Raw genomic sequence first — 26,279 nt, forward strand, 5'->3', positions numbered from 1 at the left:
GGGCGTGTTTTCAGTTAACCTGATAGCTCCCGAGGGTCCCGGGTTGACGGCAGGACCTCCTTTCACTCATTGTCAAGTTCACCGCCAGCCTTCAATTGGTTGCTCCACTTAAATGCAAGCAATAGAATTATCATCCCCACCTACCTGAACCGATGTGTTTTTTAGCTTTAACACAAGACGGTATATATACCGTGTTAGAGCTGGTCAGTTGATCGGCGCTTTGCAAGATGTTACCAGTGATTGCTGCAATCTGCCTTTGGCTTGGCGCACGAGTCTTCGTGCAGGGAGCACTCTGCGAGCCGATTAAGATCCCGATGTGCAAAGCAATGCCCTGGAATATCACGCGAATGCCCAACCATCTACACCACAGCACCCAGGAGAATGCTATTCTGGCTATAGAGCAGTACGAGGATTTAGCGGACACCAGCTGCAGCCCGGTGCTGCCCTTCTTCCTCTGTGCGATGTACGCACCCATCTGCACTTTTGAATTCCTGCACGATCCCATCAAACCATGTAAATCCGTTTGCCAGAGTGCAAGAAATGGTTGCGAGCCTATTTTGAAAAGGTACAACCACAGCTGGCCCGAGAGTCTGGCATGCAGCGACTTACCCGTGTACGACCGAGGGGTCTGCATCGCTCCCGAGGCAATTGTCACCGATTTATCCGAGGGTGAGATATCAAATATTCCAGGTTTTTACTGAAGAGCTTTATAAGTACTTAAAACAGAATATCTACACCCCATCAACAACATATTAAAATCTGGTTCTCTTCCCATTTAAACCGTGAAAATGTTATTTCAAATAAAACCTAAGTAAAAAGAAAATATTACAAATTCCATCAGAAAAAAATCGTGATAACTTTTTACTAGTATTCATCAATTACAAATATCGCTGGTATGTCAAGGGTTTATTGTACCTTGTATTTAACTAAATGTGGAGACGGCAATGCATGTAATAAATTCAACCTCGCGCTCTTATTTCCGCCCCCAGATGCAAAGTGGATGGAATTCACCGGGGATGTGGTTGTCCCGAAAGCTTCTGAGTGTAAGAGTTGGAATTCAAGTGAGTGCCAGGAAATTGGAGTCTTTATCCGGCCTGCTTGTGTAAATTGATAGAGGGTCCCATATAGTGGTACCGCTTCTCGTGGTCTTTATTCCAGAGAGAGTGAGGGAAAAACAAACTTAAGTTTTCTTTAACAACACACATCAAAGTTGCTGGTGAACGCAGCAGGCCAGGCAGCATCTGTAGGAAGAGGTGCAGTCGACGTTTCAGGCCGAGACCCTTCGTCTTTTCTTTGAATTAAGGGCATTTCGCCTCTTTGATCCTTCGGGGGAATTCGTGGCGAACTGTTTCAATTGTAAGAAATAGGCCGTTGATCGATCATGGAGGCTGATGATATCCGGAAAGAAAAAGGCAGACATGACTTGTAGCAGAATCGAGTACCATTAGTGAACAGGGTTCAGGCATGCAAATCAGTGGATACTGTCCTTCGCCACTTCGACTAATGTCGCCCACATAGCCCACAGGAGCTCTTTGTGTGTACTAGTGAACTACAAACATTGTGACTAATCAGATGTGAGAAGAGCGAATCCATCTATTATTTCACTCTTAACTCGTTTTGGGAATTCTAAAACAAAATCAATCATACATACTGCAGTATATATATAAAAACATTTCGCGGATTTAGAACATTTTGGTTTACAGGTGACTTGTTAGATATTTCCACGTGCCCCTCTGTTTCACTATCCCTCTATAAAATACAACAATCATTTATTTCCCCTGTCCTGTTTAAACTACACAGATACAATATTTGCTATTCCTTTTCCATTATTGGTTCTGACAGAGCAGTTGTTTAATGCTAGTACCTTATTATTTATATATTTATATATCTTCAGCATTATATTCTTCCCTTTCATTATAATAAGTTACTATCTTTCTACAGATCGGTGTAAATGTAGAAAAGTTAAACCAACACTAAAAACATATTTGGGCAAGAATTATAACTATGGTAAGTGATGGCTACTTATATCAGGTAGTATTTTGTTGTAAAACCCACCGTAGCAGAATTCCTACCGATGAAGTTTCTTTTAAACAAACACAGCTTCTAGATCTTAAAATCTGTGACTGTATTTTAAATTGGCAGCAGTCCTGGTTCTTGTTTGATTGCAGAGATGCACCATTACATTTTATAATTTCAGAAGCTAGAAACTGAGAACACTTTCACAAACTCTCAAGCACTTAACCCAATTAGCACACACAAGTCCTTATTTCTGCCAAGCTCTTTTGTGGCACTTTAAACTATTGACTCATTAGATTTGAACTGAATATAACTTGTATTTTGTAACTTCAACAGTAAGCATCTATTTCCTTAGTCCAGTGAAATTCACCCCAAAAGATTGAAGACCTTTACTATAGATTCTCCCCAACTCCTTTGGTAAAACCCCGGCCCATATCCCAGGTTTAAATATAGAACATAGAATATACACAGTACAGTGGAGGACCTAGACCTTCAGACCACAGTGTTATACCAAACTAATTAAATGTGTAACTAATCCCTTCTGCCTACTGAGTACAGTACTCACATCCCTTCATTCCCAGCACATTCATGTGCCTTTAACAGTCTCTTAAATGCCCGCACTGCTACCCAAACAGTGCATTCCAAGAACCCACCACTGTCTGTTTTTTTTAAAACTTGCCCTGCTCATCTCCTTTGAACTCCCCCTCCCCCCTCCTCTCCTTCTTCTATTCCCCATTCTGGTTACCCTCACATTCCTTCTCCTCCTCCTGGTGCCTCTCCTTCCATTTCTCTGATGGTTCACTGTTCTCTCCTGTCAAATTCCCGCTTCTTTAGCCCTTTACCTCTTCCACCCATCACCTCCCAGTTTTTTTTCCTTCATTCCCCCTCCCCCGCTTCACCCACACACCCACCTTCCCCTGTATTTGGTCTCACCTATCATTTGCCAGCTTGTACTCCTTCCCTCCCCTGTCCCACCTTGTTATTCTGGCTTCTTCCCCCTTCCTTTCCAGTCCTGATGAAGGGTCTCAGCCCAAAACATCGACTGTTTATTCTATTCCATAGAGGCTGCCTGAAATGTTGAGTTCCTCCAGCATTTTACATGTGTTGTTTGAGATCTCCAGCATCTGCAGAATCTCTTGTATTTAGGTAAACTGTTTTCTTTAACTCCCCTCCCCGCCCCCAGTATTTTTCTCAATCTATGTCCCCTCATTATTGACTTCTCTCCGAGAGGCAATGGACATTCCAGCTTAATGTTACTGTATCTCATTCTCTCATAATTTTACACCTCACTTAATACTTCTTCACCTAGGTGACTTTTCATTGTAACTGAAGTTATTCAGCCCAGGTAATATCAGTTCAATTCTCTGCACCCACTTTACAAAGGCCTGTACTGTGTGTGGTAGAGTCTTGTCCAATTCTGGTGTGATTTTGCTGAGTCTGTGTTGTGCTCCTTGGCAATAAATATTCTATATGCCTTCTTAAGCACCTTATCAACATGTCCTGTCACCTTGGGATTCCATGGAAATTCAATCTAGCATCCCACTATTTTTTTACTTTTTAAGATTATAATCATTCCTTGTGGATTCCCTAGACCTGCTTGCTCTCCCCTACTGCATCATATCACATTTTCCAGAATGATTTCCACTTTGCACTTCTGTGTTCTCTAAGCTTAAACATTTCTGTGCTTGTGCTGTCCAGAACTATATTACCCTCCACCATCCATTCTGCCAATTTTACAAACTACTTAGTTGTTGTCCCTACATTTAAGATCAAATCATACCTCAAAAAGCAAGGAACCCACTACATTCAGCCTTTCATTAATTAAAACCGTTGACCACTACCCTTTTCTTTTTCACACTGAGCCATCCTTTAATCATTTTCCCTTGATCCCATAAAGTGTATTCTTTCCAAGTGAATCCATCATGTGGTACTTCATCAAATAGCTTACTGAAAGCCATTCAGCCAGAATAAAACACAATTGACCCTCTTTGAGGAAATAAAAATAAGTTCTGTCATTAGTCCTTCTACATTTCCATGCTGATTATCCTGTGTCTAATAAATTCTCATTTTTATTGTTACTCAGAATTATTTTTTTTCTAGTAAGTTGTCCACCACCAGTGTTAAGCTGTTATTCAATACTTAAATTTTTTTGGCAAGTAAAATCAAGGACAGTATTTACTTGCTCTGTTTTTTTTTAACAATGGTACCATAGCAACAATCTTCCAGTTTACTAGCGTTATGCCTATTACCAAATAGAGTGGGGAAAATCATGATAGAAGTCTCTTCTACTCCAAATGTTTAACCAAGAGTGCAGATTTATCCATTATTAAAGATAAATGCAGAGACATTGTATATTAAGGGATTTTGTATCCTTATTAAAGATACTAAATGCCTTTATAAACCATGTCTCTGTGTTTATCAAATCTAATTCTTCATAGTTTTCATCTTTTGTATCAATGATCTGCATCATTCCACTCTTCCCCATTAATCCCTCTTAGAATACTGTATGTCTCAGAAAAAACTCCTCATTCTTCTAGAATCTGGTACATGTAGGCAAACTTGCTCATTTGTTCTTCAAAGCTAACCTACCACTGTCTCCCAGAAATCAGTTTTGTTAGTTATGATGTAGTGTCTCCAGACACGGAGACCTTAACTGTGTATATACACAGACACACAGAAACACACAAAATGGTCTCATCAAAGTACTGAAAATTAGCTAGCCTGGATTAGGCATTAGTATGACCAGTTGAAAAGATGTATCTGAAAATTGCTATGCAATAATTTTCTCAGTTTTGGATGTGCACATGGAATGTGGGGGCATGCTGTTTACCAGATTTTAACAACTTTTTCACCTTTGGTATTCAAATACACACGGTACTTCCAGATACAGTAGCTGGTACTCTGCCTGAATGTTCCAATGGCCAAGTATGATCCTCACATCTAGTGGAGTCTGTATTTTCTGCCTGTTAATGCATAGGTTCCCCAGGTGCTCTGATTTCCTCCCATATCCCAAAGGCATGCTGATTGATAGGCAAATTGGCTACCTTCAATTACTCTTAGTGTAGGTGGGTGGTAGGCAAATCAGAGTGCATTTAATGACTTAATGATATAGAGATGGTGCAGAAAAATAAGTGGGAGAATGAGATTGATGGATGACCATAAATGATGTAAAATAAGTATAAATATGAGAAATGAGGTTTGTGCAGAGCAGCATTTACTCTGCTTTGACATTTTATTCAAATCAGAACACCAAAAACCATACATTGTTGGAACATCCATTTTCACACATTTTAATTGCACTTTTAAAATGTGAATTTTCCAATTAGTTATAAGATTGGTGCAGTATTAGACCATGTAGTCTATTGAGTCTGTCTCACCCTGTTCTGCTGGTTTCTCTCCATTATCTTCCTCCCCTTTACCAATCAGGAACCTATCAATCTCTGCCTCAGATACACCCAATGACTTGGTGTCTGCAGCGCGAGTTCCACAGATTCACTATCTTCCAGGCTGAATAAATTCCTCCCTTTTTTTTTAGTTTTAAAAGGCTGTTCTTTTATTCTGAGGCTCTGCCCTCTGATCCTAGACTCTCCTGCTGATGGAAACATCCTCTCCTCATCCTCTCCACAATGTAAAATTTGTGCTGGTGGAGTATTGAACTGTTAGAGGATTTTTTTTTTCAGAAAGTATTCTTCAGATTCTTCAAAAGGAGAGAACAAAAATAACTTGTATTAGTTTTGGTGGACTTCAAATCTAAAAAGTATTATTTCAACAGTCTTTTAGTCCATCATAGCCAAGTATTTAAAACTGTGGAAGAAAGGATCAAATAATACTTTATTGTGATATATGAAAAATCAAAGCTAATTATTAGAGCCTTTTAATTTGATAGCTATATTATCAAAATATTTTCAGAATAATTGTTGCTATATTAAAGATTTCATAAAGATTAAGGTCAACATTAGATTAGAATAAGGTTTATAATTGAGGTTGAATGAAATTGCCTCCAGCAATTAAGCAATTTAAATTGCTTAAATGTTACTGAACAGACTTTGAGTCGTGATTTTCTAAACACAACATATCAATGATTTGGAAAATAATTCCTGAGTTTTCCTTTGTCTTTTTATTTTCATTTCAGTTATTCGGGCCAAAGGAAAAGAAGTGAGCAGAAGTGGCTGTAATGAAATCACTACAGTGGTGGAGGTGACAGAGACCTTCAAATCACCAGCACCTATCCTGCAACCTTATGTAACCCTCCTCACCAATTCGTCATGTTTGTGTCCTCAGCTGCCACCCAACCAGGACTCACTTATCATGTGCTATGTTCTCCGCTCACAGTAAGTGGTACTGGTCTTTGATGAAACTCCACATGCATGGAATGAAGATTGTCTGCTGATTCACCAGACAATCAGCACCTTTGTAACAGATGTCACATAATTTTAAACAGATTGATTTTCAGTCTAAGAGGGAATATTAACATTTGAAAATTGCTCTGTTTTAGACTACAATTCAACATGGGTAACATCATGGGAAAGCCAAGTTGGATGACATGCTTCAGGAACGGATAATGGAACTGGATTGTTGTGTATTATTTATATTACTTGTGTACTCAATCATTATAGAACTTCCAAATTTTATTCTGCATTGGCTATGATCTCATGGAATAAAATTTAGAGACTGTAAGAGTGATCCATACTGTTTGTGAGTAGCACTGTTAAGTAACAGATTTGTTTACTCTTAAGATTCTTCATATTTAAAGTGCTTCAAACTTCCATAACTTTTCATTTTACACATGGATATAATACATTTGAGACATGAAATATTAACAGGATGTATACAGCAAATAGCAGGGACCAGGAGTGTTAACATATAGGATGCAAGTTCATAGCTCTCTGAAAATGTTGACAGGTGTAGATAGAGCAGATGGTTAAAGTCTTTCTCATTGAGTGGGGGAGCCTAAGACTAAAGGCATGAGTTTAAAATGAAAAGGCAAAAATTTAAATGAGATTTGAGAAACTGTTCCATAAAAAACGGTTCCATAGAAAAGATTCCATAGAGGGTGATGGTGCTGCATAATGAGTTGCCAGAGGAAGTGGTAGAGTTTAACAGGTGTTTGGTCAGTTACATAGATATGAAAGGGGTGTTACAGGCCTAGTGCAGACAAACGGAATCAGTATAGATGGGCTTCACTATCCGGATGGATGAGTTGGCAAAGACCATTTCTGTGCTGTACAATGTTATCTCTAACTTCGATCTTTAGGATCAACACTAATCATTTTGCATATTTTGAGTTTTCATTCATGTTTTTCGGGAGGGTTAGTTAAATAACAAGGGGAAAAAAAAGTAGGAGTAAGAAGATCAGAAGGGTTACAGCGTTGAAAGAAGACCAGTACATTGAGCTTATATCTGCTCCCTGCAAGAGCAATACATCTAGTCCCAATACCCAGCCTCTCATAGAAACATAGGAAACCTACAGCACAATACAGGCCCTTCGGCCCGCAAAGTTGTGCCGAACATGTCCCTACCTTAGAAATTACTAGGCTTACCCATAGCCCTCTATTTTTCTAAGCTCAATGTACCTATCCAAAAGTCTCTTAAAAGACCTATTGTATCTGTCTCCACCACCTTTGCCGGCAGCCCATTCCACACACTCACCACTCTGAGTAAAAAAAAAACAACTCACCCCTGACATCTCCTCTGTACCTCCTCCCAAGCACCTTATACCTCTGCCCTCTCCTCAAGCTATACAAGTCCTTTCCTTTCATGCACATTCCAGTTCCTGTTTGAACATGATAATTGAACTTTCCTCCAGCACTACTACTGAAAATGGATATTTCTCATGTCACTCTGTTCTTTTACTGACCATTTTCACCCTAAGTCCTTTGTTCTTGACCTTTCTACCAATTAAAACTGATTTTCTATTAGCTCATTCTAAAATCTTCATGATCTTAAACAGTTCTATTAGATCCCTTTAAACTTTGGGATGAAAAAATCTGCTGGAGGAACTCAATGGATCGGGCAGCATCTTGTGGAAGTAATCAGGTAGTTATCATTTCCTTTTATTGCCTAAACTCCTGAATTCCTCTGGCAGTTTATTTTGCACCAGATTCCAGCATCTGCAGTCTCTTGTATCATTACAATTGTCATTCTAAAAGAACAACACCTCAGTTTCTTTAGTCTATCCACATGAAGTCCCTTTTCCCTGCAATCATCTTTTAAACTATGGACAGAATACAACCATTGCGGCCAAACCAGCACTCTATAAAGGTACCTCATGACAACCTGTGCTACTTTTTATAAAGCCCATTTACTCAACCTACCTTGCCACTATATGTTCAAACTATGCACATATACCACCGGGTCTCATTTCAGAAGTGCACCTTCTAGTTTCTATTGACATTGTCAAGGAGCGGAGTCTCAGAAAGGCAGCGTCCATTACTAAGGACCCCCCGCACCCAGGGCATGCCCTTGTCTCACTGTTATCATCAGGTAGGAGGTACAGAAGCCTGAAGGCACAAACTCAGCGATTCAGGAACAGCTTCTACCCCTCTGCCATCCGATTCCTAGATGGACATTGAACCCTTGGACACTACCTCACTTTTTTAAAAAGTATTTCTGTTTTTTTGTACAATTTTAATCTATTCAGTATATGTATTCTGTATAAAGTATACCGAATAAGATTTATTTATTATTTTTTCATCTATATTATGTATTGCATTGAACTGCGGCTACTAAATTAATAAATTTCACGTCACATGCTAGCGATATTAAACCCGATTCTGATTGTCTCTTTTCATCCTTCCTGGCAAAATTTCAGGTTGTGTCAATCAATGACAATAAATCTGATTCTGATTCAAAATGCAGAAACTCTGGACTTCTGAGAACTAAATTCAATCTCCTAACAGCTCCTTCTACCAATCTGCCAATATCTTCTTGAAATCCATTCACTGCACCTCCCAACTTTGTGTCTTCAAATGTTTTGTTCTGTCCTTAGTTCAGTCATTGTGCTGTGTCACCTTTTTGATGCAAGAAAGTGGTGTTGAGATAAATAGGTTATTTTTGTTTTTGTGTATTATTTTCTTATTTCAATCAACCCCTAAGGCAACAGGGAACAATCAGAAAATTGTAGGCCAGTATACATCAGTGGTAGTGAAATTATTGGAGAAGATACTTGGGATTTGCTTGCATTTGGAAAAACATAAACATGTCAGGGATTGTTGGCATGATTTTGAGTGGGAGATGGCATGTCTCACGAATTTGAGCTTTTTGAGGAAAGGATGAATATAATTGATCATGGTATTGTGTTATAGTGACGTAGTAAGTGTGTTACAGTGGATGCTGTTTACATTGAATTTAGTAAAGCATTTGACAAGTCCCTCATGATAGGTTGATTCAGAAAGTTAAGATTCATGGATCCAAAATGAGTTTGTAAAATGGATACAAGATTATCCTGGCCACAGAAGGTGGATGGTATTTGTGGAGGGGTGTTATTCTGACTGGAGGTCTGTAAGCAGTAGTATTCACACATGTATCAGTGCTGGGACATCTGTTTGCAATATACAGATGACTCTGTTCAACAGTCATTTAGGTTACAGAAATTTGTTCTTACGGAAGCCACAAAACCACTATCCAAAAACTTGATATGGGGAATAAAATTCACTTTTACAGAAATTCTGAGAAAAATAAATACATTTTAAAACTCCTGTTTCTTGGCACGTTATTGTATACAGTATATGGAATATTCCGTGAACCTGTTTACGAGGTATGTCCACATTGTCGTGTAAAAGAGAGGGATTTATGTCATTGTGTGTTTATTTGGACAATCTGCTTTCAATGTTGTACAAACAATGAGATGAGACTGTGAAGCTTGTATCAGACTAAGTATGAAATGCTGAAGTAGTACATTGACATATTAGAAATGAGCTTTATTGATACAGATAATTGATTATAGAGCATAGAAGAATATGGTGCAGGTGCAGGCCTTTTGGCCCACAATACCTGTGCCAAGAGTGGTTATTGATTAAGAGTGTTGTAGTGACGTTGAGTTGTGAGTACGATTGTTTGGTGGAAATATACAAGAAAATGGGAGCAGGGGTTAGGCCATCTGGCTCCGCAAGTCCGTCCTACCATTCAATATGATTATGGCAGATTTAGTCCAGACTTGAGCTCCTCTTCTGTGCCAGGTTCCCATAACTTTTAATCTTATTTTTCTTTCCTAACACCACTTTAATGAACTAACATCCACAATTCCCTGGGACAGAAAATTCTAGAGCTTACCTACCCTCTGCGGGAAGAGATTTCTGTGCACTACTCTTTTAAATGACCAACCTCTTCTACCTTGAATCCATGTCTCCTCAGTCAAGATTCTCTCACTAATGAAAACATTAGAACCTCTGGCTGGTGGGTGGCTCTTAAAAGTGAGATGGGGGAGTTCAAGGAGAGAAAATTCTCATTAGAGTGAAAGGCTAGACTGGAAGGTGAGACAGTTGGCTGTTTGCTGGCCCTGGCAGGGATTTTGAGTCCATCATTTGTGCAGTCAAAGCAATACCAGATGTGTAAAACCATTATCTGAGAGCCTCTGTGTGTTAACACTGCTTCCTCTGTCAGGTATAAAAGGCATGAGTTGTTTTGTGAGCTGGTTGAAAAGATATCTAACCTTCAGGTGGGAACAAGAGAAGCACCATAGTATAAATGACTATTAGCTTTCGGAGTGTGGTGAGCACTGCCAGCAGCAGCCCTCTATCGGTGGGCTCTCCTCGCACATAATATTTTTACATTTGTAGTAATAGTGGACTCTTCCAGTTGGCTGTGTGGATTAAAATGCTGTCCTAACATACAGATAGGATTCCTCCTCAGCAACATAATGCAGTGTTGTTACAAAGAATGCTATTTTCAAGTTAGCAATTACACTGACAGATAACCAAACATCAGGTCTTTCTGTTTGAGAACTGGGTATCATCATGAAGTCATCGTTCTTTGAAGAACCATACAAGGGTGGTAATGGAAATTTCTGTCTTTAGCATGTTGTTGCACAGTTCAGATATTTTGTTCCTCTCACAAAGGTTATGCCCTGGGTTGAGAGTGATGACTAAACAATAAATTCAGGTCTGTAACTGAATACACTAATATAGAACATAGACTGTAGTGCTAGAGATGTAGCTTTACATTCAAATCAGATCATCAAACTATTTAAGTCTTGGATGAATGAACCAATAATCATCTATGGCTACTGTCGAAATGTCTACTGAGTCAAAAGGATGTAAGTTCCCTTCTAACCTCGTTGTTATATTGTTTTGCTCCTACCTATCTAATTGCGAGTGTTTTTATGCTGAGGTCTTTCTTGGACCAAGTGGATGCTTGTTCTTGATTTCTTTCTCTTGCTTCAGCTGCTCCTTGTGCTCCTGTGTTTTATACAGACTGGTGCTCCTGGGGTCTGATTGCTGGTACACCACCCGCTGCCACCCCAGCTCAGGCCTCCGGCAAAGTCTGAGGCCATCTGCTGGCTAAGTTATGCAGTGCTTGTACACCAAGCCAATGTAAGAATCTGCCTGATGAATATATGATGTGCTGCAGGTTGGTTCAGCATTAAAATATCATTTTGATAGATGTTTATGCAGTAAGCTCCTGGAGATGGCATGGTTGCAAATAAATTATGTGATTTTCAGTATTTTCAGTTTTGAACTAGCTGAACAGGGAATAGCCCCAGCTTTTCCAGCCCCATAAGGTGGAGATGCTGGAATCAGGAGCAACTCGCAAAACACTGCAGGAACTCAGAAGGTCAGGCAGCATCTATGGAGGGAGATAGGCAGTTGATGTTTTGGGTTGAGACCCTTCAAGACTGGAAAGTAGGGAGTATGAAGGAGTGGGATAGGAGTTGGTAAGTGAGAGGGTGATAGGCAGAGGGGGGCAGGATGGGAATGATATCTGAGGTGAAATATGGAATTGGGAAGTGGAATTAAGATGTCTGGCTGACAGTAGAACATGGTTGGTACAGTGGATAGAGTAAAGCAGACCCCAGTTGGTGTCTAGTCTTTCCAATGTAGAGGAGGCCACAGAGGGAGCACCAGATTAATTAAATAGCACTGCAGTGTTCACATATAAATGACTGCCTCACTCGGAAGGAGTGTTTAGGACCATGGATGGTGGTGAGGGGGAAGGTGTAACACTTCCTGCGGTTATGCAACCAGTGCCTGGGGAGTGAGTGGGGCACAGTGGAGGTCCTCACAATATGGATTGTTTGTAAGTTCTGAAAGAACTGAGGAATCTCTGACAGTATAAACAAAAATGAAAGCAGCTGACTGCATCCATGCCATTAGAAAAATGCTCTGATGGTCTTCTACCGGCTAGACATTAAGAAGACTTCTTTCCTATTGAAGAATACTCTGCATTGTGAAATGAGAGCTCTATTGTCTGCATGAGTGGAGAGTATGAATGCCTACATTTTAGGGATATACTGGCAACAAATTGTCCTACACACTATGCTTCCTCCTGTGACTGAAGGTAAAGTTAAGAAGCCTTCTGGAATATAGAGTTTTGGAGACCATAAAACCACAAGCATTAAATGGGGGACCCTTATTCTGAGACCATCTCTGTCTTGCCCCTTAAAATTCTTATATTTCAATATGCTGACCTTTCATACCTCTGAACTCCATTGAGTAGAGTCCTAATCTGTTTAACCTTTCCTCTTACAAGAGCCACCCCAAACCTGCGATCATCCCATTACACCACCTCAGAACTACCTCTTTAATTTTTATTCATTAAGGGGACAAGGATTTGTTCATAGTATTCTCAATGTGATCTCTCTAGTGCTTTGCACAATTGCTGCAGGATTTTCTTACTTTTATACTCTGATCCACTTGAAATAAGACCAATATTCTATTAGCCTTCCTAATTCCTGCTGCACTTCTGTGCGTTTTCTGTACTTTATGCATAAACACCCCCAAATCTCACACTCTACCTGAACATTTAATATTCTTAGACATTATAATATTTCAGAGTTTATAATATATCTAAGTATTCACAAAATAATTATACACAATTGAAAATATAGCAGGGTTTTATTCTCAACCCTTGATTATGCAAAGGTTATGGAGGGGAGGCAGATAAGTAGAAATAACAAAATTAGGAGATTTGAGGAGGAATGAGTAAATGGGAAAGGGAATAACACAAGGCAAGCCAGTTCTGTAAAACAGTGTGCTCATATTCCTAGGGGGAAAATAATGACTACAGATGTAATTATAAGTAGCAGAAAATCATTAGAATCAGCCAACGTGGATTTTGAAACAGAAAGCTCACTTTGGAAAGAATGGGAACATGGTGGAATGGGAAGAAGCCAGATGTGGCCTACAACAACTTTCATTGAGCTTTTAAAATGATTCCACACAAGCAACCACTGAAGACAATTTATGGATATGGAATTGAATTGGGGAAGGGTAGTAAATTGGATCAAAACTGGTTGCAAGAGAAGGAACAAAGGTGCAGTAAAAGGTAAATGCGAGTGATTCTGCAGATGCTGGAAACCCAGAGTAACACATATAAAATGCTGGAGGAACTCAACAGTTAAGGCAGAATCTTTGGAAAGGAAAAGTAGTCAACTTTTGAGGTTGAGACTCTTCAGTGGAACAGGAAAGGAAGGGGGAAGAAAGCCAGAATAAAATGGTAGGGGGAGAGAAAGTAGTAGGAAAGTGAAAGGTGAATCCATGTAGGTGGGTGGGGGAGGGGGATGAAGCTGAGAGGTGGAAATGGTAAAGGGCTGAAGAAGGAGGAATCTGATAGGAAAGGAGAGTGGACCATGGGGAAAGGGAAGGAGGAGGGGCACAATGGGGAGGTGATAGGCTGGTGGGGAGAAGAGAAGAGGTGAGAGGAAGCCAAAGTGGGGAACAGAAGAAGAGGGAAGGGGGAAAATTGCCAGAAGTTAGAGAAATCAATGTTCATGCCATCAGGTTACAGGCTACCCAAACGGAGCAAAAGGACTAACAATTGTTGGCAATATTGCACTAGTGCATGGTAAGGATATCCTACAAGATACAGTTATGCAGCTATTCCTGTTCACTGATATCAGATGATTTCATCTTACTTCCTAAGGAAGTTGCACTGAGATTTGTAATGAAACCAAGATAGGAGGTACAATAAGTAAATCCAACGAACAAAGGAAATCATTATCAAAAATGTTATAATCACTCTGGGCATCTCATTGTTGCTTTTCTCTTCATTTCCATCCCTCACCCAAGGCATTGAAAAATGATCAAATTTGTGAAAGGTCACTTCTGTCTAAACATTTGGTGACATCTAAATTGATTATTGTACATAACATATTCATTTGTTTTGTGAATTCAAAAATGTCAAATCTCTTGAGAAATTCTGAAATACTTATTTTCCACAGAATATTATGCAAAGTGTTCAACGCTTTATTTCTGATTTCTCATAGACTGATGCTCTTTAATGGCTGTTTAGTTGAAAAATGGAGAGATCAATGGGTGAAACGGTTCAAGGTAAGGTATCTGTACCAAAAGAGATCCAGAGGTAGAAATTAGTTACTCTTCAATACCGGTTACATTGGTGTGTGCCACCCTCTCAGTATTAAGCACTGTACAGTATACACTTCTATGGGTAATATCATAAGACATAGGACCAGAATTAGGACATTCTGTCCATTGAGTCTGCTCCGCCATCTCATCATGACTGAAATTTTTTTCCTCTATCAGCCTGATTCTCCTGCCTCCTTCCCTTTGACACCCTTACTAATCAATAACCTATCATCCTCCACTTTAAGTGCATCAAGTGATTTGGCCTCCACTGTCATCTATGGCAATGACTTCCACAGAATCACTACCCACTGGTTAAAAATATTGCTCTCCATCTCTGCTCTAAAGGGATGTCCTTCTATTCTGAGGCTGTGCCATCTGGTCCTGCCTTTGCTTATCTTTTGCTGAAATCCTCGTTTACTCTTCTGTTGCCTTTATATTTGGCTATTTTAACATTTAATTGGCTGGCCTTTCTCATTCTTCTTTTCATAAAGTTGGGGCCACTAAAAACTTGTTTCCCATGGTCTCGTTCAAATTATCATCTTCGCCAATGAAGCCCCAAATAAGCAGCACCTCATTTAAAGTTTTCCTATTTCTCTGTGGCATGCTCCTCCCCTTCTCTGCAGTACTATAACCTTTCAGTACATCTAGTTCCCTCACTTCCAGTTCTTACACATCCTTGAAATTAATCACTGCACAACTGGTGGCAATGCCTTCAAATGGTCTAGTTCTGGACTCCAAAATTTCCTTCCTAGGTCTTTCTGCCTTTCTACTTTTAATACAACCTTTAAAATCTAAGTTTCTCATAATGAAAGGTATTAAGCTAGTTTATTCAGTAGAAGTTGCATTTACTACAAAATTCCCAGCTCTATTCCCAAAGAACTATTCTTGACTTTGCACGATTCTTCACCAACAAAGAATCAGCCATTTCCCAGCGTCGGAGTTCATTACACAGCAAGGCAGGTTCAGAAGAGCATGAGGATGCTATCAGTATGAACACAGGAAGGGTGTTAAATAAGAAACACAAAATATTAATAATGATTTATTGCCAAAGTTTTGCAAGGCTTTCTAAAATGAGTAGCACAGAGGATGGTGCAGCTGCCTCACAGTTCCACATTTGATTCTGATTTCCGAGCCGTCTGTACAGTTTGTGCATTCCTCTTGTGACTGCAAGTGCATGTATCTTTCATGATTGCTCTAGATCCCAAAGAACTTAAATTTGAACTTGATATGCAGGTTGGAAGTTTATTTCATTAAATATTCCTTGGTGTATGTCAGTGATAAGAGAATGTGGATAGGACAAGTTGATGAGCACGAGAGCAAGCAGTACAGAGAATTAAGCAGACCAAAGAAAATGATGGTATTATTCTGTGATTCGCATGGAACTTGTTGAGACAAATAACTTCCTTTGAGACTGAAAGAACCTTGAGTATAGTCTACCTGACTGAAAATGTCAGAGCCAGAATATCAAAATGTGGTTTTTATTATATCATAGCACTGTTAAAATTTCAGTAGCATGATGCGACACATAAATGTTGCCTGACAGCTGTCAATAAGGATTAAAATGGAAAAATAGTTGCCATATGCTTTAATAATAGTTGGTGTCTCTCTGAAGTTTATGTTATATTGTTTTGTGTTCCTTAGCACTGGGAACAAAGATTAAACCAACAAAGGCAGTTGCGTGTTACTCAAGAAAGAAACGAAAATGCAGGATACAGTAAACAGAGCGGTGGTCCAAAGATCGCAAAGAATCTGAGCCAAGTTCCTGGCATCCCTGGAAAAACAAACAAAAATAAAAGCAAGAAGAAAACCAAGAAACTATGAACTGGAAAGTTTGTGCACTTGCATTCTGAATATCATATTTTGGCTTCAGAAGCATCAGTAAGCTATAGATCACTTCAATCTAAATAATCCTGGCAGTTATTACAAAACTGCATTTTGAAATGTGTATATATCATAGCATCATCAACATCATAAAAAAGCTGGAGGTATAGTAAAGCAGGCATTGCTAATCATAATCATTGGTTTGCTCAGCAATGTGGTTGGCACCTATGAATGTCCTGGTATTTCTAATTTCTCATGTTCCAAAGCAAGGAAACGTGTTTTTGAAGCATTTTTGGCCATCTTATGGTCTTACGTCTGGCTGCCCTGCTACTACTGTTTGCTGTATTGCTTGTTGACAATGTGCCCTTTGAAAGTTTATCTCTACATCAGAATTATTTCTTCCATAGCATAGATATATTGCATTACTTATTTAAGATATTATTCTTCCAATGTGTCAGTTTAATGTTGAGAACCAGTAGATTATCAGTAAATGAAAATTATTCTTAAAAACTGCAGATGCTGGAAATCTGAAATGGAGCACTACAGCATAGTCTGTGCCTAAGCATTAATCTCCCTAGTTCCATCAACCTGCACCCAGACCATAGCCCTGCATGCCCCTCCCATCCATTTACCTACCCAAACCGCTCCTAAATGTTGAAGTCAGCCCCACATCCACCAGTTCCGCTGGGAGCTCGTTCCACACTCTCACTGCCCTCTGAGTGCAATAGTTCTCCCTCAGGTTCCCCATAAATATTTCACCTTTCACCCTTAATCCATGACCCCTAGTTGTAGTTTCACCCAACCTCAGTGGGGGAAAAAGACTGCTTACATTTACCCTATCTATATCTCTCATAATTTTGTAAAATCGCCCCTCCACCTTCTAAATAAAAGGGAATAAAGTCCTAATCTATGCAAATTTTCTCTATAACTCAGGTCCTCAAGCCCTGGCAACATGCTTGTAAATTTCAGTCTTACTTACATCTTTCCTGTAGGTAGGTGACCAAAACTGCACACAATACTCCAAATTAGGCCTCACCAATGTTTTGCACTATTTCAACAAAACACCCCATCTCCTGTACTCACTATATTGATTTATGAAGGTGACTGTGCCAAGAACTTTCTTTACAACCCTATCTACCTCTGTTGCCACTTTCAAGGAATTATAAATCTGTATTCTCAGCCCGCTCTGTCCTACCACACTCCTCAGTGTCCTACTGCTCACTGTGTGAGATTTACCCTGGTTGCCCTCCCAAGCTGCAACACATCACACTTGTCTGCATTAAATACCATCAGCCATTTTTCAGCTTATTTTCCAGCTGGTCCAGATCTTGCTGCAAGCTTTGGTAGTCTTCCTTACTGTACATTACACTGCCGATCTTGGTGTCATCCACAAATTTGTTGATCCAGGTTACCACATTATCATCCAGATCATTGATATGGACGAAAAACAACAACAGACCCAGCACCGATCCCTGTAGCGTTTCACTAGTCACCAGCCTCCGATCAGAGAGGCAACATCTAGTACCATTATCTGGCTTCTCCCATGAAGTCAATGTCTGATCTAATTCACTATCTCATCTTGAATGCCAAGTGACTAAACCTTCTTGACCAACCTCCTGTGTGGGATCTTGTCAAAGGCCTTGCCTTTGTATCCATGTAGACAACATCAACAGCCCTGCCTTGATCATATTTCCTGGTAACATCCTCAAAAACTCTGTAAGATTACATAGAAACATAGAAAATAGGTGCAGGAGTAGGCCATTCAGCCCTTCGAGCCTGCACCGCCATTTATTATGATCATGGCTGATCATCCAATTCAGAACCCCACCCCAGCCTTCCCTCCATACCCCCTGACCCCCGTAGCCACAAGGGCCATATCTAACTCCCTCTTAAATATAGCCAATGAACTGGCCTCAACAGTTTCCTGTGGCAGAGAATTCCACAGATTCACCACTGTCTGTGTGAAGAAGTTTTTCCTAATCTCGGTCCTAAAAGGCTTCCCCTCTATCCTCAAACTGTGACCCCTCGTTCTGGACTTCCCCAACATCGGGAACAATCTTCCTGCATCTAGCCTGTCCAATCCCTTTAGTTAGACATGACTTGCTACACACAAAATAATGTTGACAATCCCTAATCAGTCCCTGTTAATCCAAATACTGTATACTTTAATACCTGCACAATGAACCAGAATTGATTAGAGACCTTAAGGTAAAAGAACCATTAGGGGGAAGTGATCATATATGATCAAATTCACCCTGAAATTTGTGAAGTCTGATGTATCAGTAATACAGTGGAGTAAAGGGAATTAGAGAGGCATGAGAGAGGAGTTGGCCAGAGTTGATTGGGAAAGAACACTGGCAGGGATGATGGCAGAGCAGCAATGGCTGCAATTTCTGGAAGCAATTCGGAAAGCACATGATATATACATGCCAAAGAGAAAGAAACATTAAAATGAAAGATGACACAACCATGGCTAACAAGAGAAGTCAGAGCCAACATAAAACCAAAGAGGAGGCATATAATAGAGCTAAAATTAGTGGGAAGTTAGAGGATTGGGAAACTTTTAAAAATGAACAGAAGACAACTGAAAAGTCATTAAGAAGGTAAAGATGAAGTATGAAAGTAAGCTAGCCAATAATATTAGAGAGGATACCAAAAGTTTCTGCAGATACATAAAGTGTGAAAGAGAGGCAAGTGTGGATATTGGACTGCTGGAAAACAATGCTGGAGAGGTAGTAATGGGGGAACAACAAAGTGACAGACAACCTGAACAAGTATTTTGCATCAGTCTTCACTGCAAAAGACACTAGAAGTATGGTGGAAGATCCAGGTGTCAGGGGGCATGAAGTGTGTGAAGTTACCATAACTAGAAAGAAGATTCTTGGGAAACTGAAAGGACTGAAGGTAGATAAGTCACCTGGACCAGATGGTGTCTACCCTAGAGTTCTGAAAGAGATGGCTGAAGAGATTGTTGAGGCATTAGTAGTGATCTTTCAAGAATCACTAGGTTTTGGAACGGTTCCAGAAGACTGGAAAATTGCAAATGTCATTCCACTCTTTAAGAAGAGAGAGAGGCAGAAGAAAGGAAACATTGGCCAGTTAGTCTGACCTCAGTGATTGGGAAGATGTTGGAGTCAATTATTCAGGATGAGGTCTCAGGGTACTTGGAGGTACATGATCAAATAGGCCATAGTCAGCATGGTTTCCTCCAGGGAAAATCTTGCCTGACAAATCTGTTGGAATCCTTTGAAGAATTAACAAGCAGGATAGACAAAGGAGAATCAGTTGATGTTATGTACTTGGATTTTCAGAAGGTGCCCCACACGAAGCAGCTTAATAAGCTACGAGCCCATGGTATTACAGGAAAGATTCTAGCATGGATAAAACTGTGGCTGATTGACAGGAGGCAAAGAATGGGAATAAAGGGAGCCTTTTCTGGCTGGCTGCCAGTGACTAGTGGTGTTCCACAGGGCTCTGTCGGGAGTTATTCTTTTTACATTACTTGTCAATGATTTGGATGATGGAATTGATGGCTTTGTTGAAAGGTTTGTGGACGATATGAAGATACGTGGAGGTACAGGTAGTTTTGAGGAAGTAGGGAGGCTACAGAAGGACTTGGATACATTAGGAGAATGGGCAAGGAAATGGCAGATGGAATACAGTGTAGGAAAGTATATGGTCATGCACTTTGATAGAAGAAATGGAAGGGTTGGCTATTTTCTAAATGGAGAGAAAATACAAAATCCTAAGATGCAAAGGGACTTGGGAATCCTTGTGCAGGATTCCATAAAGGTTAATTTGCAGGTTACATGCCTCCTGCAGCTTAGGGGTGACTACTTCCTTGCAGCTTCTATCTATCACCTCCTCAGTCACCTGTATGAGTTGAAGGTTATCAATCTGCAGCTGCAGCTCCTTAACACAGTCTGCAGCTCGGTGCACTTTGTGAAGATGTAGTTATTAGGGAGTCTAGAGGTCTCCTGAAGTTTCCACATCTCATGTAAGGAATATACCACTAACCCTGCACCCATTCTCAGTTCACTTGCTATGGACTAACAAAACAAAAGCTTACTGGAAACTTAATTAATATATTTTTCAGGCTTTACCCGTTTTTATTCCTAAATCCTTTTTTGACTCTCTTGAATCTATTTTATCCTCCTATATATGGAAAAATAAATGTCCTCGTTTAAATAAAATTCATCTTCAAAAACCTAAAAAGTCTGGAGGTTTAGCCTTACCTAATTTTAGGTTTTATTACTGGGCAGTTAATATACGATATCTTATGTTTTGGATATATTATATTAATTATGTAGACTGTCCGGTATGGGTTTCTTTAGAAGCTAATTCTGTTAATAAATTTTCTATTATTTCTCTTCTTGGATCCTCACTTCCTTTATTTGTAAGTAAACTAACTAATAATTTACAATTAAACATACTCTGAGGATCTGGATACAATTTAGAAAACGTTTTGGTTTATTGAGATTTTCCCTTTCTGGTCCCATTTATTCTAAATTTTTTTAAACTCTCTATGACTGATTTAGTTTTTAAAGAATGGGATAGGTTGGGTATTAGATGTTTTGGGGATCTGTTTGTTAGAGGAAATCTTTTTACATTTGTGCAATTGTCAGCTAAGTATAGCCTACCCAAAACTCACTTTTTTAGATATCTACAAATTAGAGACTTTCTAAGATCTTAATTATGCACATTTCCTGTAAGCTCAGATAAGAACTTACTAGACGTAATTTTTAATTTGACACCTTTTCATAATGGTTCAATATCTAATATTTATGGTATGTTACTGGAGACGAGGAATGTTCCTTTAGACAAAATTGAGAATCTCTGGGAACAAGACTTACGGACATCAATATCTGAGGAAACTTGGAATGAAATTTTAAACTGGTTAATATGTCATTGCTATGTGCTCGCCATTCCTTCACACAATTTAAGGTGGTACATAGAGTCCATATGACTAAAGATAAGCTATCTCATTTTTATTTGGATATATCTCCCTACTGTGACAGATGCAATAATGGAGAAGCTTCATTAATTCATATGTTTTGGACTTGTCCATGTCATGAAAAATATTGGAAAGAAGTTTTTCAAACTTTTTCTTTACTTTTCAAAGTCAATTTTAAGCCTAAGCCTCTGACAGCCCTATTCGGTATTGTTGCAGGATAAGATACCACGTTGAAGACATCAGACTTACATATTCTGGCCTTCAGCTCTCTTATAGCTAAGAGAGTGCTTTTGTTTAAATGGAAAGATGTTTCTCCTCCTACTCATGCACAATGGTTATGTGATGTTATGTCATGCTTAGATTTAGAGAAGATTCATTGCTCAATCTCTGAATGTTGTCAAAACTTTCAAACATTGTGGGGACCCTTTCTGAATTATTTTCAAAACTTTCAAAACCCTCAATTCGTTGTTTAAATTTAGATGATGGCTATTATTAATTTTTTATTATATGAGAAGGTACTTTAACTTTTTTCCTCCTTAATTAACAGCTTCGGTCTTGGTAGGGGTTAGACTTCTTTTGTAATAAATTAGTATATTTCAATATAACTTTGACTAACCTACATGAATATGGGGTAATGAGATTGTTATCATGAATAGAAATAATGTAATTGGTAGTTGTTTTTTCGACCTTTATATATACTTTCTTGTACTCTGTATTCTTCTATGTAGAAACTAATAAAAATATTGAAACAGAAACTTAATTAGAGCCTGTGTCTGTGTTTGTCCAAGCCTGTTCTTGTCAAAAGCCAGACCAGTCTAACACTGTCCCATTCAAACAATGGCCACTCCAACAAATAAAAGTAGAAAATTCTGGAAAAAAATAAGCAAGTTAGGTGGCATATGTAAAAAGAGAAACGGTTAACCTTTCAAAATGAAGCCCATTATTCACACTTGTTTTTAATCTAGATACTACACTCAGTGGCTACTTTATTAGGTACACCTGTACACGTGCTCATTAATGCAAATATCTAATCAGCTAATCATTTGGCAGCAACTCAGTGCATAAAAACATGCATATAGTTAAGTTATTGTTCAGATCAAACATCAGAAAGAGGAAGAAACATGATCTGTAACTTTGACGTGGAATGATCGTTTGTGCCAGATGGGGTAGTTTGAGTATCTCAGAAACTGCTGATTTTCTGGTGTTTTCACATGCACCAGTCTCTAGAGTTTACAGAGAAAGCTGCAAAAAAAATCATATAGTGAGCAGTAATGCTGTGGGGAAAATGCCTTATTAATGAGAGAGTTCAGAGGATGATGGCCAGATTGGTTCAAGTTGACAGGAAAGACAACAGTAACTGAAATAACCACATGTTACAACAGTGGCGTATGGAACAGCATCTCTGAACGTGCAAAATGCCGAACCTTGAAGTGGATGGGTTATAGCAGTAGACCACAACCACACACTCAGTGGCCATTCTATTAGGTACCCCCCATACCTAATAAAGTGGTCACTGAGTGTATGTTTTAACTGAAATTGGATTTTCAAAGTTTGAAAAGATTACACCATTTTTTTATTTTTGCAAGATAGCACATTAATAAACACATAATTATGCCTAGTATTTGCAGAAATTGAATAAAATAATAATATTGGTACCTGAAACATAGTTAATAAGATGCAAAATAAAATGAACCTTTTTTTTTGAATTCAAAAGTGTAAGGTGAAAATTACAAGCACCAAGGAAGCAACAACTTTGGTTGTGGTGGTTTTTGTGGCATGTGATGATTTGCTCAGTGGACTTACTGGAACAGGTTTCTCTTTTTGCTATCAGCAAAGGAACCGTGAATCATAATGATGTTCATTCATTGATGGTTGACCTTCCTGCACTTGAAAAAATGAGTTTTGTGCCCTACCTAAGAGCAGCATTCCTTCAACTTTTAAATTCCTAGAATTCAATATTCCTCTGTATAAAAATATGAAATAAACATTAATAGCAGATTTGCATGGTTCTTTTTTAAAAATCTTTTTTTCTCTATGGTATGTTTTCAATTAATCTAGGGTCTCACTGTTCTGGTTTTGATGGTGTATAGAATAAGCACAATTTTTTCCCTTAAAAATGCAAGAAAAGTGTTCCATAATAAAGAATTAAGAAATTAATGAAAGCTCTTCATTTGTGTGTATGTGTTTTTTTTAGTGTTCAGTTACTAACATGGTTTGTACAAAATATTTATCGGCCAAGTTTATGTAAATTTCCTTATTAATAGTAACTGCAATTAAGTTTGAAAAATCAGAAATATTTGGAGGACAGAACCATCTCTGTTCAAGACAAAGTAACAGTAAAAAGAAATCTATGGACAAAGTTCATCAATAAATGAAGCATGGAATGTATTTCGATTAGAGGTTTGGAGAAATGTACATTCTAAATTGCTTGTTGTTTGACGAATGCATTAGTTACTCCAGGGATGTAGGTTCTAGAATACAAGCCTGATCTAACCACTGATATAGATATAGAATAGAACAGCACAGTACAGGCCCTTCAGCCCACAATGTTGTGCCGACCCTCAAACCCTGCCTTCCATATAAGCCCCCACCTTAGATTCCTCCATAAACCTGTCTAGTAGTCTCTTAAACTTCACTGGTGTATCTGCCTCCACCACTGACTCAGGCAGTGCATTCCACGCACCAACCACTCTCTGAGTAAAAAACCTTCCTCTAATATCCCCCTTGAACTTCCCACCCCTTACCTTAAAGCCATGTCCCCTTGTATTGAGCAGTGATGCCCTGGGGAAGAGGCGCTGGCTATCCACTCTATCTATTCCTCTTATTATCTTGTACACCTCTATCATGTCTCCTCTCACCCTCCTTCTCTCCAAAGAGTAAAGCCCTAGCTCCCTTAATCACTGATCATAATGCATACTTTCTAAACCAGGCAGCATCCTGGTAAATCTCCTCTGTACCCTTTCCAATGCTTCCACATCCTTCCTATAGTGAGGTGACCAGAACTGGACACAATACTGCAAGTGTGGCCTAACCAGAGTTTTATAGAGCTGCATCATTACATCAAGACTCTTAAACTCTATCCCTCGACTTATGAAAGCTAACACCCCATAAGCTTTCTTAACTACCCTATCCACCTGTGAGGCAACTTTCAGGGATCTGTGGACATGTACCCCGAGATCCCTCTGCTCCTCCACACTACCAAGTATCCTGCCATTTATTTTGTACTCTGCCTTGGAGTTTGTCCTTCCAAAGTGTACCACCTCACACTTCTCCGGGTTGAACTCCATCTGCCACTTCTCAGCCCACTTCTGCATCCTATCAATGTCTCTCTGCAATCTTTGACAATCCTCTACACTATCTACAACACCACCAACCTTTGTGTCGTCTGCAAACTTGCCAACCCACCCTTCTACCGCCACATCCAGGTCATTAATAAAAATCACGAAAAGTAGAGGTCCCAGAACAGATCCTTGTGGGACACCACTAGTCACAATCCTCCAATCTGAATGTACTCCCTCCACCACCACCCTCTGCCTTCTGCAGGCAAGCCAATTCTGAATCCACCTGGCCAAACTTCCCTGGATCCCATGCCTTCTAACTTTCTGAATAAGCCTACCGTGTGGAACCTTGTCAAATGCCTTACTAAAATCCATATAGATCACATCCACTGCACTACCCTCATCTATATGCCTGGTCACCTCCTCAAAGAACTCTATCAGGCTTGTTAGACACAATCTGCCCTTCACAAAGCCATGCTGACTGTCCCTGATCAGACCATGATTCTCTAAATGCCTATAGATCCTATCTCTAAGAATCTTTTCCAACAGCTTTCCCACCACAGACATAAGGCTCACTGGTCTATAATTACCTGGACTATCCCTACTACCTTTTTTGAACAAGGGAACAACATTCGCCTCCCTCCGATCCTCCGGTACCATTCCTGTGGACAATGAGGACATAAAGATCCTAGCCAGAGGCTCAGCAATCTCTTCTCTCGCCTCATGGAGCAGCCTGGGGAATATTCCGTCAGGCCCCGGGGACTTATCTGTCCTAATGTATTTTACCAACTCCAACACCTCCTCTCCCTTAATATCAGCATGCTCCAGAACATCAACCTCACTCATATTGTCCTCACCATCATCAAGTTCCCTCTCATTGGTGAACACCGAAGAGAAGTATTCATTGAGGACCTCGCTCACTTCCACAGCCTCCAGGCACATCTTCCCACCTTTATCTCTAATTGGTCCTACCTTCACTCCTGTCATCCTTTTTTTCTTCACATAATTGAAGAATGCCTTGGGGTTTTCCTTTACCTAACTTGCCAAGGCCTTCTCATGCCCCCTTCTTGCTCTTCTCAGCCCCTTCTTAAGCTCCTTTCTTGCTTCCCCATATTCCTCAATAGACCCATCTGATCCTTGCTTCCTAATCCTCATGTATGCTGCCTTCTTCCAGCTGACTAGATTTTCCACCTCACTTGTCACCCATGGTTCCTTCACTCTACCATTCTTTATTTTCCTCACCGGGACAAATTTATCCCTTATATCCCGCAAGAGATCTCTAAACATCGACCACATGTCCATAGTACATTTCCCTGCAAAAACATCATCCCAATTCACACCCGCAAGTTCTAGCCTTATAGCCTCATAATTTGCCTTTCCCCAATTAAAAATTTTCCTGTCCTCTTTGATTCCACTGAGATTACCTCAGTATGTTCCAGATTTGTTGGTACACCTCTTCTTCTGCACACTATTTCCAGAGGGATTTTACGGCACGTCCTGAGATTATTTGAAAACTTATCCCTTCATAGGACCATAAGACCATAAGACATAGGAGCATAATTAGGCCATTCAGTTCATCGAGTCTACTTTGCCATTCCAACATGACTGATCCCAGATCCCGGTCGACTCCATACACCTGCCTTCTCGCCATGCCCTTCCATGCCCAGACCAATCAGGAAACTATCAACT

The 26,279-nt window shown here is 39.6% G+C and overlaps 1 protein-coding gene across 1 annotated transcript; it reads left to right on the forward strand.

Moving 5' to 3' along the window:
* The first annotated feature begins 227 nt into the window (after window positions 1-227).
* On the forward strand, window positions 228-16,358 carry LOC134345869 (secreted frizzled-related protein 4-like). The gene is made up of 6 exons (XM_063047226.1): window positions 228-669; window positions 990-1,061; window positions 1,942-2,007; window positions 6,149-6,347; window positions 14,438-14,501; window positions 16,179-16,358. The coding sequence occupies exons 1-6, from the start codon at window positions 228-230 to the stop codon at window positions 16,356-16,358; spliced, it is 1,023 nt and encodes a 340-aa protein (XP_062903296.1).
* The last annotated feature ends 9,921 nt before the right edge of the window (window positions 16,359-26,279 follow it).

This window comes from Mobula hypostoma, chromosome 1 (genome assembly GCF_963921235.1).
Source record: "Mobula hypostoma chromosome 1, sMobHyp1.1, whole genome shotgun sequence".
Classification (NCBI taxonomy): Eukaryota; Metazoa; Chordata; class Chondrichthyes; order Myliobatiformes; family Myliobatidae; genus Mobula; species Mobula hypostoma.

Bases quoted from the DNA above. Each gene is read 5' to 3' on its own strand.
- LOC134345869 (XM_063047226.1), top strand. From the start codon at position 228: ATGTTACCAGTGATTGCTGCAATCTGCCTTTGGCTTGGCGCACGAGTC. The intron at 670-989 runs GTGAGATATCAA...TTCCGCCCCCAG, and splicing joins TGTCACCGATTTATCCGAGG to ATGCAAAGTGGATGGAATTC. The intron at 1,062-1,941 runs GTGAGTGCCAGG...ATCTTTCTACAG, and splicing joins GTGTAAGAGTTGGAATTCAA to ATCGGTGTAAATGTAGAAAA.